Genomic DNA, 16,851 nt, shown 5'->3' on the forward strand with positions numbered 1-16,851 from the left:
AAAAGAAAAATTAACTTAGTGTGATAACCGAGTGTGAAAATATGTTATACTAATACAATTGAGTAATCGATGTTGGATATACCCAAAATTCCAAAACGAACACGGCTAAAATTCTGTTAGTTCACCTGAATTCTCGTCATTCTGTCTACCATTTTTCCTTTGCACCGCCATCTTTGTTTGCCTGTTGCTAGCACGTGGTGCACACAAATATTTTTCTCCTCGTTTGTATTTTTGCGACTGAATTATGTCCCTAATTAACAGATTTTGCAATCTCCATCTTAAAAAACACAGGTTTCTTGAACACCTTCATTTTCTCCTTGACTGTAAACGCAAGAAGTTGTTTCCGAGTTTTATTGCCTTACAATGTAATTTAACAGACTTGCCAAGGATCGTTAAAGCATGACGTAACTCCAAATGCACTATTTTAAGAGCTCTCATACAAGACTGTTGCACAAAAATCTCAGACATTGAACAGGAACTTTTTGATCTCCATCTAATTCTCTCCAACACAGTTGATGACTGGAATACTATCGACAGTAGGTCCTGGACAAGAACTATGCAATCTGTAGCTAACCATATATAGCTGTGTTCGTTTTGGAATTTTGGGTATATCCAATGTCGATTATTCAATTGTATTATCAAACCCAAAAGGTAATTTATTTCTATGTTATACTAAATTACAAATTTTAATATTTAACTGAATAAGTCTTTATTTGTTTTAACTAATGCTGATTGGCTTGTTTCATTGTTGTCATCTGATCAATGAATTAATACTGGATAAAATAAATAATTGGACCGGGAAAGGCAAAGGTATGTTGCATTAGTGGGTATGAATTATTATATTTATCAATAGTGATTAAGAGTGATGTGTAAGCATGTGATCAGCATAATTGAAATGAAGCCATCTTAGTGCTGCATATACAAGTTGTAATTCAAACTATACAAAAGGTAAAACATTCTTTTTTCTTTCCTTTGCTAACTGTGGGAAAATTAGAGAAAATAAAATTTCACACATGCTGCGTAAATTTAATCTGCAACAGGAAAAACAGGAAATCGTATAAGTTTTTCGGGTGGCCAAACTGCAATGAAATTTAGGACCTGGTACCAGGGCAGCCACCAGCAGAGTTGAGTACATAAGCATGAGTGCCAATTCACCCTTTAGCGCAAAGATTTGTATACCTTCTACGTTTAACTGCATGGATCATTGATATTATAACAATATAAATATAATGATAATATAATATTAATCAATGAATTATATAAAATCTGGGATTCATGTCCTGAAAACATCATGTAATTGAAGTTATATGGCGCATAAATGAAATATTTTAACTTTAAAAAATATAAAGAGTGATCGAGAACGAAAATGACATCATATAAATGGTGGGAGGCGTGTAAATGGGGGTTCACAGTAAATATGTGACTTCGAGAATTCTCTGAAAATATGATTTCCTGTTCTTGATGGCTTCAAAATGTTTAGAATTTGGAAACCGTAATCTAAGCGTTTGGGTTCGGGTGCACCAGTAATGTTGCTTGTGTCAACGGCGTGCTGCTTGGTTTCTGCAAACGCCTGTCGATCATCCTCAGTCCAAGGTGTATCTTTTTTCATTTTTATTTACTTCTTTTAGAAAGGCAGTTAATCTGGCTTGCTTGTGAGCAGCATGTGGAAAGCACCTTTGATAAAAATTTAAAAGTCCTAGAATATGTCTCAGATCATTGATGGCCTTTGGCAATGGGTAGTCTAGGATAACTTGTACTTTTCTAGGCAGAGGTCCAATGCTGACTGCAGAAAGCTTATGGCCAAGGAACAAGAGTTCCGACACCCTGAACTCGCACTTGGATATATTGAGCTTGTATCATATTGGTCTAGCTGTCTAAAATTTTGTCAGAGATAGGATACATGCGAATCTTCATCAGCTGAAAAAACAAGTATGTCTAAGTAAACTAAAGAGTTCGGAACATCACGAAGAATTTCATTGATGAAATGTTCAAAGGACTGGGAAGCATTGCAGGCCAAAATTAAGGAAAGGAAACTTGAACAGTTCGAAAGGAGTAATAGCGGTTTTTGGAATGTTTATTGGATGGAATAGTGTGGAACTGCTTGTAAGATGTCCAATTTTGAAAAGATGTTCATACATGGAGAGCATATGAAAAGTCCTGGAGATGAAGTATTGGATAATGGTCAGAAACTGCTTGCGCATCCAGTCATTGATAATCTCAGACAAGACTAATTGCACCATTAGCTTTTGGCAAAACGTGTAATAGGGAGGCCCAAGAGCTTTTGGAAGGCCTGCAGATGCTCTGCTCCACCATGTATTCAAATTATTTTTTAACTGTATCAAGCACCTGTGGATTCAACCTTCTGGGCCAGTGATCTGAATATAATGAGCAGTGCTGTGTTTGACCGCGCAAAAAGTTGTAGATAGATCAGTTAGCTCTAAAAACTCCTTCGAAATTGTATGGTAGAAAGAGGAGTAATTATTAACTCGAACAGTAGACTAGGAACAAGCTTGTGACATGCTGGAGCTGCTGTGGTTGGTGATAAAGTCGACCCCCCCCCCCCCGCCAAATATTTCTTTTTGAAAGCAACCAAAAGTTTGAAATGTAAAAAAAAATCAGCACCAATTATGAAAACAACTACTTGAGCGATAATGAAGCTCCATTAAAAGTGCCTAATAAATACAGGTTTGCCAACCTACAAGACCATCATTCATACAAAAGGATTGAAAGTTGGAGAGAATTTCTATGAAAAATGGAACAGAATTTCTTTTAAATTCAATTTTTAAAAAGCGTTTGTGTGCCACTCTTGGTACCATGGCGTGGCACGTGTTGGCCACCCCTGATTTACATATTGTTTGAAGACCTTGGACAATGAATAAGCATTTAAGATGAGCTCATGATTTAATTAAACAGTTTTTATTAACTAAAATGGCATCCATGCATTTAAGTTCTATAGTTTCTCTAATATACAGAAACTAAACAGACTACAAAAAATTACCTATTTAATTGGTTCATTCTCTTATCAAGAATTTATTTAGAGGTCAAACTGTATTTCCACACAAGGTGGTACCACAGAGAAATTCCACACAAGGTGGTATGTAATGCATACATACAATATAATCAGTCATTTACAGAATAAAGTTCTCACCATCATTTACAGTGGCACTGTACATAACTTTCTTCTTCTTCTTTTTATGATGTTTTTTGGCACATAGAAATTTTCCTGATGAAAAAATGAATTTATTACTTTACTTTCTGATCAAATTTTTGGTATTAAAAAGTGTAGATACACCCATCCTCCAGGAATGCTTTGATATCTCTGAGATAGGAAGCGGGGTGTGTCCGGTCCTTCAATATTCAATCTTATTAAAAACTAATTTTCAATAAAAAGATTAACTTTAAAAAACTTAATTGAAATGAGCATGCAAAAAAATGAACTTTCAGAACTTCAAGCTTTTCAAGGGGTTTTATACAAGAGAATGTGCTTGGTAGACCTGTAAAACCTGTCTGAGTTGGACACATGGTTTTATTGTAATCTGTTCAAGAGGAGTCCAAAGCCATTTACATGGGTAAGATTGGGGTGTAATGTAGATTCGTACAGTGAGCAGGAACCTGCTTGACAACTTTTTCTCCCCCTAGTACAATTTTTTTTGTGGTTTGTGGGGTTCATACCCCCCTTTTCCCTTAATCTTTTGCTCAGCAAATAAAAGAAAAACTGTTGTGTCATATAAACAAGTTTTAGAAGTTTTCCCCATAGTACTGGCAAAATAACTACATTGAAAATTTAAAAAAAAATTGAAATTTTCAATGTTCATATATTTTGGTTTCTCTTTCCAGTTCACATAATTAATTTGTTTTCAGTTTTTCATATACACTGCTGGCCACCAAAAATTGCAACACCAAGAAAGACAAGAGATATCGCAACAATATTTATTTTGTAGATAACATGTTGACCAAGCATCAAATGATTAAATTTATAGACTTCTGTGAAGTGTGGTTCCTGCCAAAATCAGTAGCCAGAGTAGCCGCCATTGTTGGAGATCACCGCTGCCACACGCCTCGGCATTGATTCAAAGAGACTTTGGATGTGTTCTTGGGGTACAGCAGACCAAACAGCTTCCACGCGTTGCCAAAGTTGATCTGGTGTGGCAGCTGGGGATGTAATCTGGGTCAATCGTTGAGCAACCATGGACCACATGTTTTCCATCGGCGAAAGATCCGGAGAGCGAGCTGGCCAGGGAAGCAATTCAATCTGGCAATTGACGAAGAACCTTCGGACAATGCGTGCCCCGTGTGGTCGCGCATTATCCTGTTGAAATATGGCTGTGGGCAAGCCCTGAAGGTAAGGAAGGACAACTGGCTCCAACACCTCGGAGATGTAGCGCTGGCTTTTTAAAGTACCGGCAATGCGTACTAGAGGAGTGCGAGAGTGATATCCAATACCGCCCCATACCATAATCCCCGTTGCAGGACCAGTGTGGCGGTGCATAACGCAGCTGTTCAGCATCCCCTCTCCACGGTGTCTCCAGACTCGAATCCGACCATCGTGGTGTTGCAGACAGAAGCGTGACTCGTCAGTAAAGACAATTTCGTTCCATTGTGCCGTCCACATCCTTCTTTCATCGCACCATTGGCGGCGGAGACGTCTGTGGTTCTGCGTCAAGGGTAGACGAAGCAATGGACGTCTTGCGGACAGACCACTCTGCTGTAAACGGCGTCGAATGGTACGCGCAGACACTGGATGATGCGGTACAGACTGAATGCGCTGTGCTATGGTTCATGATGTGGCTGAGCGATCCGTCACTGCCATACGCACAATACGCCTGTCATCACGTGAAGTGGTGCACTGAGGTGGATGCGATCGAACACGTCGGTCCGTCGTACCCTCCTGCATCCAATGATCACATATCCGCATTACAGTTGTTTGGTTTCGTCCAACACGACTACCGATTTCCCTGAAAGAAAATCCACAATCTCGGTAGGCCACTATCCTTCCTCTGTCGAACTCGGATAATTGATCAAAAGATGATCGCTGTTTTCTACGAGGCATAATTGATCGTTTTTTTGAAAAAACCACAAGAAAAACACAATTACCGTACTTCAAATCGTCGAAATCTCCAAGCCTTAAATAGCGCTTTGAAGTGGCACCACAGGCGCGCGTGATGTGCGTCTGCGCTGAAATTCTAATCATTTGCATATCTCACCTCCGTTAATGCATGTTGTAAATTTCATATCATTTGCATGCTTCCTTCAGGGTGTTGCATTTACGGTGGCCAGCAGTGTATAAAAAAAAAATGGAACTTTAACAATATATATATGCACACATACATATATACGGGGTGATTATAAAAAAACTATCCCGACATATGGGCCCCTAACTATCATACCATTCACAGAAACTGAATGAAATTTTGGCATAAGGTATTTTGAGGTATGCGCTCAAGAATGATATGGAAAACAACAGTGTCACTCTAACAGTTACGGTTACACTGAGAAAATTTCGAAAATATCAAATGGCAACACCAAGTTTTTTTGTATTGGAATGCGATCTCCACACTGAAAAACACTAAATAGCATTGGAATGGCACCTGTAGCACGAAAATCCCCGGAGCTAGGCAAGGAAAAAGTAAAAAGGACTTTGCCGTGCACCAGACCATTAATGTTCGTTTCATTCGTCACACCGTTTCTTCGGCTGAGATCCCAGCCTGATTAGTCCTCCACAAGGTCATGTGGAAAATTTGTGAAACACAATAAAATGCTTTATTTTATGCTGCTTCTCTGTCCTTATTGGTTGTCCTCACTTTTAGCCTATCTACCGCCGGTGATTTTCATGCTACAGTTGCCGTTCGAATGCTATTTAGGGTTTTTCACAATGGAGATCGCATTCCAATACAAAAAACTTGTTGCCATTTGATATTTTCGAAATTTTCTCACTGTAACCGTAACTGTTAGTGACACTGTTGTTTTCCATATCATTCTTGAGCGCATACATCAAAATACCTTATGCCAAAATTTCATTCAGTTTCTGTGAATGGTATGATAGATAGAGGCCCATATGTCGGGATAGTTTTTTTATAATCACCCTGTATATATCTATATATAAAGTAAATATTTAAAAAAGTAACTTTTTAAAGACAGCAGATGACATTTGGATGCAAGTAGAGAAACCAACATTTTTTTCTAAAAATACGCGACCTGCAACTTTTTGCATTCTTTAAAATTTCATTACTGGTCAATGAAATTTGCCCGTGCGAATTATAGGATGGCATTTTTTTAAGGTAGCGAAATTTGCATGTGTGAATTATATGCAAGAGATTACAAAAGCAAAAACTTGGTCAACAATGTGTAAAAGACCTATGAATGCATCTATAAACACATATCGTAATGTATGCACAAAAATAATTATAATTATTTTTCATCAAATTGTGAGTGTGTGAATTGAACTTCACAATCACAAACATTAGTTCTCTAATATTTTAGCCTTTTTTAAGATACAGTGAAACTCCTGTACAAGATACTCTCCATAATGATGATGGCTTAATATAATGATATAACCCTTAGGTAATAGAACACTTCACAGTGTTCACCAATCATCTGGCTACGACTGCATTTGTTGCCACGGCTATGAGTAATAGTGGTGCTTGCGACAGCATATACCATCACGTGGATTTTCCAGTCCTTATCACATGGATATAAAGGAATAATTTGTCATACAGCTGCTGCCACCTACACAAGGCATCCTTTTACTTTATTATCTTCCCACTAAGTGAAGTTGAAAAATTAATTATATTTCAAGGTCTGGAGTTGTTACTATTATTTTTGTCATGCTTTGCAAGGCTGCATTTTAAAAATATATTCTATCTTATAAGTAGTAACACACAAGGAAAAATATAAGATTTACATGTCATTTTATAAGTTTCAATGCATCATTTTTAACATGAATAACTGTGAGAAATATTTTCTTGAATTCATTTTGAACTTGACCAACCTATGCTGTCATCACTCACATTTAGTTAAGAATTTAACATTTTTATTTAGAAAACTAATTCGTTTCACTAATTAACTTTTATTGTTATTGTTTTAAATATATAGCAAAAAACACCAGTTTTAATGTTTTATGAAAAATTAAATGAAAAATATATTTTAATAGTTTCAAACTTTTCCAAAAAAGGAAAAAGTGTTGCATCTTCATAAAAAGGGGCACTGCAGGTAGCAGTAGAGATATTAATTGGCCAGATGACTGGTTAATATGTTTCATTTATAATAATAAATCTTGTATAAAGATACTTTACAACAGTTTTTTAGATAACTACATTCTTGCCTAGAGTATGCCTACAGTTTTGGAGACCATATCTTCAGAAGGATATAAAGTTGGTTGAGAGGATTTAGAAGAGAGCCACTATTACACTATTTGATATGAGGGGCTTGAGCTATGAAGAAAGACTCAATTCATTGAATATATTATCTTATCAAGTTGGGGAGATATGATTGATGATCAAGATTTTCAATGGGATTTTTTCCTCCACTCCCAAACCAGCATGAATAGATAAGAATCCCAAAAAAAGTGGATTATTTTAAGAGATGGGAATATTTTCTCTTAAAAAAGGTGATAAATGTGACTCAAATTCCTCCCATCCAATGGACAAACCACTCGCACTTGCCCAAAACTTCTGTTTTAACAGACCTTTTTCTCTGAAAATTAACTAAATATGTGTGCCTTGTTTCTGCATCAAGTTTACACATGTTTAACATGTACAATCTTCTGCATCTATCTTAAACAGGTTTCCTGTAATTGAAATGAACTAATCATTCACTTACATGACTATTTTTTAATTTCATTTATGACAGATTCCCATTTCATAAAAGGTCTGTCTTAGGTAAGTTTAACAATTTACAGAAAATTCTATGATAACAATGCACTGCCATACAATTCACAGATAGTAAAATTCGTAACAAACAATTAACCAATGAAAAAATCACCACTGGGAAAATTCACAGACAACAGTTTGTTGTCAGTGAGTAAGTGATAGAGCAAGTAAGTGACTGAATGAATTTGACAAGCTAGCAAATAAGCTAGTGAGCAATTGACTGAGTGAGTAATTAACCATACAAGTGACTATGAATGACCACGTGAGTGGGTATATAAATGATCCAGTGTGTGGGTGAGTGACTGAGTGTGAGTAAGCGATTGAGTTATCAAATGAGTGAGTGAACCAGCAAGTGACCAAATGAGTGAGTGTTACTCTAGTTATGGACCAGGTTTGCAGTCCACTTTAATTTCACATGTACCAAGTTGAAAGATAAAGCAGTTGCTCTAAAACTTTCAGCTTCCTCACCTTAGTGATATATGTATGTAGATTCATTATCCCAATGGCAAGACAAATCTGTTGCCAGACTGGGATGCGAGTCTAGGCTAAGGAATGCCAAGAAGGTATACTGGGGTAAGGTATTCGATAAGGTATTCAACATTGAGCTGGTAACAACTCATTTCCAAAAAATCTGGGGTGAGCCTAACAATCATTTTTCAACATTGAAAATCATTGCTTATGTTCAGTAGCTGCCATCAGCAATCAATTATTATAAAATTATGAAAATTCATACTTCTCTTGCAGCATTGTATTCTAATTTGAAAAACAGATGGTGGCATCAACGGCAGTGGGCACTATTTTCCGGGCGCCCTTAAAACATATAACTACCTGTGTTACCAACCACCCTTTTTCTCTCATGCTACATTCTAAAATGCAAAAGCTCTCTCATTTGCTGTTACAACCTCATGCACCTTTATCACTTTTTGGACAGAAAAAATTATCACACATGTTTGGATCCTAATTCCGTAATTGTAATATAAATGGTATCAATAGAAGTTTATCTTATGTGCATTAGATGCTGGACATAAGTGTCGAAACTTGGAGAGCTCACTTGAGCCCACTGAAAATAATGTTAACGCCTAATTATTAAGTAGGCACACCATATCAAATGTAGGTTTGATAGCCTACAAGGCTTATTGACAAGGAAAAAGTTGTTAGATAATTTTTGCGGTTCAAGAGATGAATAGAATTTCTAAAGAAAGCCTTTGTGTAAGTGGCATGTGTGCCAGGGGTCATTCACTGCTCACATGCTTAATATAATCTGCTCATTCACTAAATCTGTCACTCCACTCATTAACCACTCCCTTTCTCATTCATCCAAGTACTAGGATCACTAACCCACTCACCTGCTCATTCACTAAATCCCTTACTTATTCACCTGCTCACTCGCTTGCTCACTCATTTGTTCACTCACTTGCTCATTCAATAACTACTTTTCACTCACTCAGTCACCAACTCCCTGACTTACTTGATCAATCACTTACTTGCTCACTGATCACAGAATTATCCACTCACTCACTGCCACATTGTTGATGGGGGTGAATTGTGTCCTGTTAGTAAATTGCATGGCTGTGAATTGTTGTCAGTGAATTGTTGGCAATGAATATATTTTCCACACATAAAGTTTAACTATATAAAATGTGCACATACAATGCTGCATTCTAGCTACATCTAGGTACCAGGGCTAGACAAATCTCCAAAAAATTACATGTGCCTATATCATTATTTATTATGTTTTCATTGAGCATGTGGATAAAAAAATAAATTTCAGTCAAAATTTTTGCATGCCTTGGACATATCACATTATTGATTAATCTAGCCCTGCTAGTTACACCATATAATACTGATATGAAATATAATACTTTGAGTTGAGAACAAAGAAGTTTCGAATTAAATACTTTTAATTCCATAAGAGTTGAATATTATGTGCAAAAGGAAAAGTTCGATCATTCTATAACTCTTTTTCTAACCATAAGAATCATGCAAATATTTACTTGATATAACTAACTCATGTCATAATTATTACCAATCTCACTATTGCAACTTCATTTACCTTTTCTAGACTTCTCTCTACTATTAACTTCCCCAACTATGGCTTGTTTCATGGACTCCCTTCTGTAAAATAGACAAATATGGAAAAAAAGTTAGGCCTTTATATTGTATGAACATTAAATTTGTGTCGAGGCACTGCTCTCAATTAAAGCTGCATATAAAAAAAATGTAAGAAACATACTAAAATACAAAATTAAAAATAATCAGGGGATTTTTAATTCAGAGTAAAATATGTCAGTATATAAAAAAAAATTATATCACCCAAATATAGCCAGCAAATCATCGGCCATGACCTATATTTTGTGTGGGGACCAGTACAAAAATAAACAGGGATCTTTTCACACAAATGAATTCACTTCAAATTTTCATGAATTCCTTGTATTTTTCAGATCTTTTCTATATTCAATATTAGATACTTGTTATTGTTATTTGTTCTGTTGTCAGTCTGGATTGAGTTTTTTTTGTCATTGCATTTAAATTAGGTCCAAATGCTGTGCCACACTTTTAATAGCAAACAGTGTGTCAATTTGATTACTGAGGCATTCCCAATTCACTGAAAAATCTCTCTCAAACTTTCCTGTTCTGTTGCACACGTGTACAAATTTGTTGTTATGCCACAGCTAGTTGGTAAAGATCAACATAATTTTAAAAATTAGTTTCTGCATAAAATACTGCAAATGAACTCAGAAGACCTATTTTTTTAAACATCTGAAAAAGAAAATTATTTCTGTAGTGTTAAAAGTACCTCCCATTGTTCTGTAGTTGATTGTGGCCATCCGTAGAAACTATGGGCAATCTACATCAATTGTCAAGTCTGTATTATGTTTCACTGTCAACCATGCATTATTTGCTACAGTAAGTTTTATTATTCTATAAATATAGGTTTGTCTTATTTTTAATTGTATGACATTTGGTTCATAATAGGAAAACATATTTTATTCCTTACTGCTGTTGAAAGGATTTGCTGGGAATTAGACCTGCTAATGCTTGATCTTCTTCACCATCTCTATAAGCTTGCCACCAGTTAGGGTCTTCCTGATTTATCACATGCAAGATATCACCTTTCTGAAATGAGATTCCAAGTTCTCTGCAGGGGATGTAAAGGTCATCATCTGGATCATAGTCAAAATGAGCTTTAACATGCATCTAAAAATTCATAAATGAAAATAATGGAGAATACATAATAGAATAGGCAAAACAGTGAAGAGTAATATAACACAAGTGTTTCACTACAACACCATAGAAACACCATGAAATTGATATTTCAGCTGAATCAGTTAATAACATACACTTATAGTAATAATTATATAATTAAATATTCTCATGTATTGAAATATATTCCAAAATTATTGCATTAAGGGAATGTTTGTCTGTTGTTCTATTGATATCTAACAATAAAAAGTTAGATTTATTACATGTTTGACACTCCAACTTGCTTATTGGTATGATCCGTATATGGGACATACCTGTAATTTTGCCCAACTTCTTTTTTATAAAATCATCCCATTTTTAAATGAGAAGCTAATTTTATAATTCACTATCTTTATTAAAATGAGGGATAAAGATAATTTTTATAATTATTTATAAACTATGTTACAATGAATATGATTGTTGTTTTGAATAATCATCTAATAAATTTGCAATGTTCAGATTTTTTTGCATGAAATAGGTTTTAAATCACCAGAAACTTGTTGAACCACTTATATTGAATGCCAAGAGTTATTACAAAGGTTTAACAGCTGGCTGAGATGCAAAAATGAGTTCAGAAAAAAAAAAATTAAACTGTCTCTGTGAGGGGAATCAAACCGTCATCCTCTTGCATACCATTCAAGTGTGTTTAGACCACTATACTACAGAAGCAACCAACTTCTTTCCTTAGAGCTTATATGCACTGAATGTAGGAATATATGAAATTTTCTTTCCTGAATTTATCTCCATATCAGCCAGCTGTTGATCCTTCATATGAATATTGGAGAGTGACATCACATCTTCAGGCTAGAGTTACTAATACACAAAAATTAGCAAATTTTGACATCAATCGATCATATTTTCGGCAAAAAAATTTGACAAAGACATTTTTTTAGTAAAGTCCTGTATTTGTGGTATATTTGTATTGCACTGTAAATATAGATAATAACTATGGATTTAAAATATAAATGCATGCAGCAACTCAAAGTAGAAATGATAACAAAGGAACAAAAGGAATTCAAGAAACAAAACTAAAAATTTTTTTGTTTTCAAAGAAATGTTCATTTACATTGCCCATAAAAAAACGAATCTTCCCCAACTGTATGACCACAATGGTCAATCTTCATTTCATTTGAGTAAATATCTTAGCAATTTGTTTATCCTAAAATTTTGAGCCAATTGCTCAAGAGCGTCTTCTCATATTCGTGTAATTGGGGAATAATTATTAACTTCAGTTACCTTTTATAAAGTTGAATTTGCCAACATTTCACAAATACAAAGAAATAGTGTAACCTAAATGAGATATGTAATGAAATAGGCATAAAGCATGGATTTACTTTTCCTGTGTCTGAAAATGAACCCATTTCTCTCGCATAAAATGTAACATTTGATGGAAAACCCCAAATGCACAGGTGACCCTTAAATGAAGGGAACATCAACATTAAATCTATAGGAAAAAATTAGACCATAAAAATAGTAGCCTTTCATAGCCATAATGAAAGACAATGTTAAAATGTGGATAAAACTATACAAATAAAATAAAAACTAAATTATCTTCTGCTTATTTGACATTAATTCAAAACATAGTGAGAAATAAAATGATCTTGAGAAAATCATAATATTTAATTACTATTACCAACACAAAATCTACTATGAAAGAACTGTAGGTTTTTTTCTACACAGATTTTTTATACGAAAAGATTGATAATGTATGAAATACAACTCACCACCATGTCTCTTGACAAATTTTTACAATGTTCATGTCGAGCTGGCACAATAAGGAAGGTCAGAGTACCTGCCATTGTTGCCTGAAAAAATAGTTCTCATGAAATGATTGTTTCTTTTAGAAGCAATGTTTTTGTTAAAAAATATAAAACAGCAAAAGTTTGAAAGGATATCAGATTGTAAGCCTGATCAATCGACTTTAACATTTAAAAACGAAATCTGGAAGAGGGTCATGTCTAAATGTAGACCCATTTAGAGCAGTGCTCTTCAAGATTTTTGCACCTACAAACCAAAAAAATATGTGAACGATTCCAGGAACAAGCAGAAATGAGAGAAATAATTCACAAATAGACAGAATATAGAATAAATAATTCATATACCTGCTGTAAGACAAGAAATAAATAAAAAAAAATAAAGCATTAATCATCTTTCTAATGGCCAATAAGTGTATTTGAACATAACTTGATGTAAACACATACACCCAGTGGCCAAAAAATTAGGAACACCCTGCTACTCGCCACTAATATCATGTGGGATCTCCTCTGGCTTTAATGACAGCAGATATTCTTCTAAGCAGGACTGTACAAGTCACTGAAACCGTTGAGTTCGAATATTAGCCCATGCTAACAAAATAGCAGCTCTTAATTTCTTCAGATTAGAAGGTGGTGTTGCAGAGCTTTTAACAGACCTTTCACCCTCGTCCCACAAATGCTCAATTGGGTTGAGATCAGGTGATAAGAGGGCCATTGAAGCAATTGAAACTCTGAATGATGTTCCTCAAACCAATCTGAGATAATTCCATTTTGATCATTTGATCATTTTTGTCGCACCACGGTCATTTTTTGCACGAGGGCTAATTAGACCAGGACTGTTACTTCTCTGTTGGAAATTTTGTGCATTGTTTCTGTGATACAAAGTGCTGCATCAACATCTATTACATTTCTGGTTTTTTTTTTTTAATTATTGGAATGGCTGAACAAGTCTTTCAACAAAAATGTGACATTCTAAAGCATTTTGCTCACTTTGCAACAATTCCCAATCATTTATAGGCAACATGTAAAGGATGAAATGTTCCATGGACCAGGTAATTGAAGAACACTGCTTTTATATACTGTGTGGACTTGTGTTTAATGTTCTGTTCTCAGACAAGAGAACAAAATATATCTATATTCTCTAACTGAGCATTTTTTGGCCAATCTTAATATTAAAGGGTTATATCCTTTATAACAATTCTGGTATCCAGTGATTTTCTAATAAATTTTTTAGGCATTTTAAAAAAAAGTGGTTTTGAAATATATTTTATTATTTAAATTTTTTTTACCTTAGTTTTTAGGCGCTGTGAAAAAGTTTAAAAAGCCATTGTTATTACAAAAAAAGATGAATAAAAGAAATGATATCCGATAGCTATCATGTGTACCATGAAAATCTTAGAAATGTTTCAAACATTGATTATGAGAAACAAAGCAGTTAAAATTTGACAAGCGAGCAAGTTCCACTGTAAGAGACTATTTTGTTTTCTATGCTACTGAAGAAGAAACTTCATATAATTCTGAAAAGTGTATAGCTGTCCTTCCCACCATATTTTGTGTATATCTACGTTGTTTGCATACTTTCATTCTTTCACCCACAAGGAAATCTTTTTCTGTTAATAAGATTTATCCCAGGCTAGAGTCCTGCCAGCCCCACTTTTGCAGGGGATATGCCTGTAGATTATACAGTGTTGAATGGTTAATGGCGATATAATGGTATGCACATATATATAATATAAAGTTTCTAACCAATATGTCACAAACATCATTAACAGATTTTCCCCTCATTTCAACACCATTTACTTCGAGTATTTCATCTCCTTCATGAAGCAAACCTACAAAAAAAATAAAAATAAATAAAAGATAAATTCAGGGTTCATACAAAATTTTCAAAATGAAAAGTAAGGAGTTTTTAAGGTGTGATGGGGCCACGCCCCCTCCGAAAAAAAATTGCACCACTAGACAATAAAAGAAGCCCACAGAAAAACAAAAGAAGCCCACGTGTGAATTGATTTTCATTTAAATGTCTTTTTTCTTTAATTTCTATTTCAATGTTTCCAAGATTTCAACTTTCAGAATAAAGGGTATGATGGGTAGGAATTTCAGCTGAAAAGGAAGAGATATGCAGTGACTGTATGCGCGAGTAACAAGCGAAAAGAGAACACAAATTCGAACAGTAACAGAGCCTGATGATCAAGATTAGGTATTGAGAAGTGTAGTAAGAAAGAAGAGAGAGAGTTGCGGTAGTATATAGTATTAAAATGATTTAAAGAAATCGGAAGTGATGTACTGAGTTTGCAATAAATTTTGTTTTTATCTTGCGTGACCACAGCTCAATTGAGCTGTGGTCACTTCTGCCAGAGAGAGATACAAATACAACGCCACAACAGGAAAAAGCCCAACGAGGTGGCTGAGAAAAAGATGCCCATAAAAATCCCCCCCCCCTCCCCAGAAATCACTCACTCAAAAAATCTGGGAATGTGCCGTGGGCCGCTCAATTGAAGTAAGAATTTGCCACGAGCCACTTAATTCATCTGTAAGTGTACCGGCGCCACTTGAGGCAGGCTACATTTAGGCCATGTGTTGCGCACAAGTATGCTTTAAAATAAGGGGCTGTTCAAGTATTACGTCAGCAAATTTTCAGCAATTTTTGACTCGCCCTTCTTGTCAGAAAAAGTCAGCAAAACTCTCACCCTCCCCCTGTCAGCGCTCTGCCCCTTCCTCCTAACGCTTATTGGTGGAATCTGAATCTGAATTGGGGAAAAAAAATATTTTTTAAAAGAATTGTACAAATATTTGTTACAATTTCGAAACAAAATATCTTTATATGTTATTATAATCATTTTTTGTTAATTTCAATGCTATTTGAAGGCTAAGAACCCAAAATTGCTCAAGAAATTCATTGCGACCCTACCTCTCTAAGCCCTTGGTAACCCTTGACCCGCGGTAAACATTCGGCCTGTGCAGACCAAATGTGGCCCTGGCGTTATGATGTGGCCTGTCCCTAAATCTATTTTTGTAACAATGAACCAAGTGACACATTTACAGATCGCTTAAGTGACTCGTGGCACAATTCCAGACCATTTAAGCGATCTGTGGCCCATTAAGCGATCCCTTGAGTGACATGTGACAAAGTTTTAGAGCATTGGTCCTGCCACCAGTGCGGTTCTACATCACTCAAGTTATCCGCGGCACATTCCCAGATTACTTAAGTGATCTGCGGCATAATCATGGATCACTTATATGACGCGCGGCACAGCTCTAGAGCATTTGGATCCGCTAAGTATTTGAAGATCACTAGAATGGCTCTGTAGGGGACTCAATAGGGAGAATGTTAGTTCAGGTGCCCACAAACTAGTGAAAAGTTTTACTTGTTTTTCGCGCACCGAGTAAGTCGCCATTAAGAATATTTCATATTTTTTTATAAAGGGTGGTTGATGACGTAAAGTATCATCCAACCCCCCCCCCCCCCCACGTCATCAAGTCAGCAAATCGAAAATCCCCCATCCATGCTGACGTAATACTTGAATAACACCTAACATAAAGATACCCGAAAGTTATTTTCTGAAGGTTAAAAAAAGTGGGTTCAGCTATAGCGGCTGATCGCCCCCCCCCCTGCAAAACCAGACGTGGCTCGGGCTGTCACTTTTAAAAGCCAGGTTTTACTAGCAGGTTTTCTATGCCAAGCGCAACGTGAATCACCCAGCGCGACACAGCGTCTATTCATCAATATGAAAAGCAGTACGACTGTTTTCCTACAGAGCGCAATACGGCTCACGACAGCGCTTTACGTCGGCCGTGATTGGCAGACTGCTTCTGGAGGAGTTAAGCGTCGTGTGCCGCGCGCTTCAGCGATCTTCCCTTCATTTTCGTGTTGTGTCTCTTCCCTTTAAAACGGAGCATGCAGCCGATAGAGTAGATGACGCCAGGGTCATATACTATATAGCCGTCCTGAGCCAATGCGCCACGCTTGGAAAACGCAAATGCGT

General features: G+C 35.9%; 1 protein-coding gene across 1 annotated transcript in view; it reads right to left on the reverse strand.

Moving 5' to 3' along the window:
* Positions 1-16,851, reverse strand: part of sdt (MAGUK p55 family member stardust) — a 150,341-nt gene that overhangs the window by 45,315 nt on the left and 88,175 nt on the right. Inside the window, exons 9-13 of the mRNA XM_089246404.1 lie at positions 14,612-14,697; positions 12,836-12,916; positions 10,867-11,066; positions 9,922-9,983; positions 3,149-3,223 (exon numbers count right to left, since the gene is read on the reverse strand). Coding sequence (XP_089102530.1) covers positions 3,149-3,223; positions 9,922-9,983; positions 10,867-11,066; positions 12,836-12,916; positions 14,612-14,697 — 504 coding nt within the window. The remainder of the gene's footprint in view (positions 1-3,148; positions 3,224-9,921; positions 9,984-10,866; positions 11,067-12,835; positions 12,917-14,611; positions 14,698-16,851) is intronic.

This window comes from Pholcus phalangioides, unplaced genomic scaffold, assembly GCF_987345545.1.
Source record: "Pholcus phalangioides strain wild (caught in Gottingen) unplaced genomic scaffold, Ppha-v1.0 ptg000017l_1, whole genome shotgun sequence".
Classification (NCBI taxonomy): Eukaryota; Metazoa; Arthropoda; class Arachnida; order Araneae; family Pholcidae; genus Pholcus; species Pholcus phalangioides.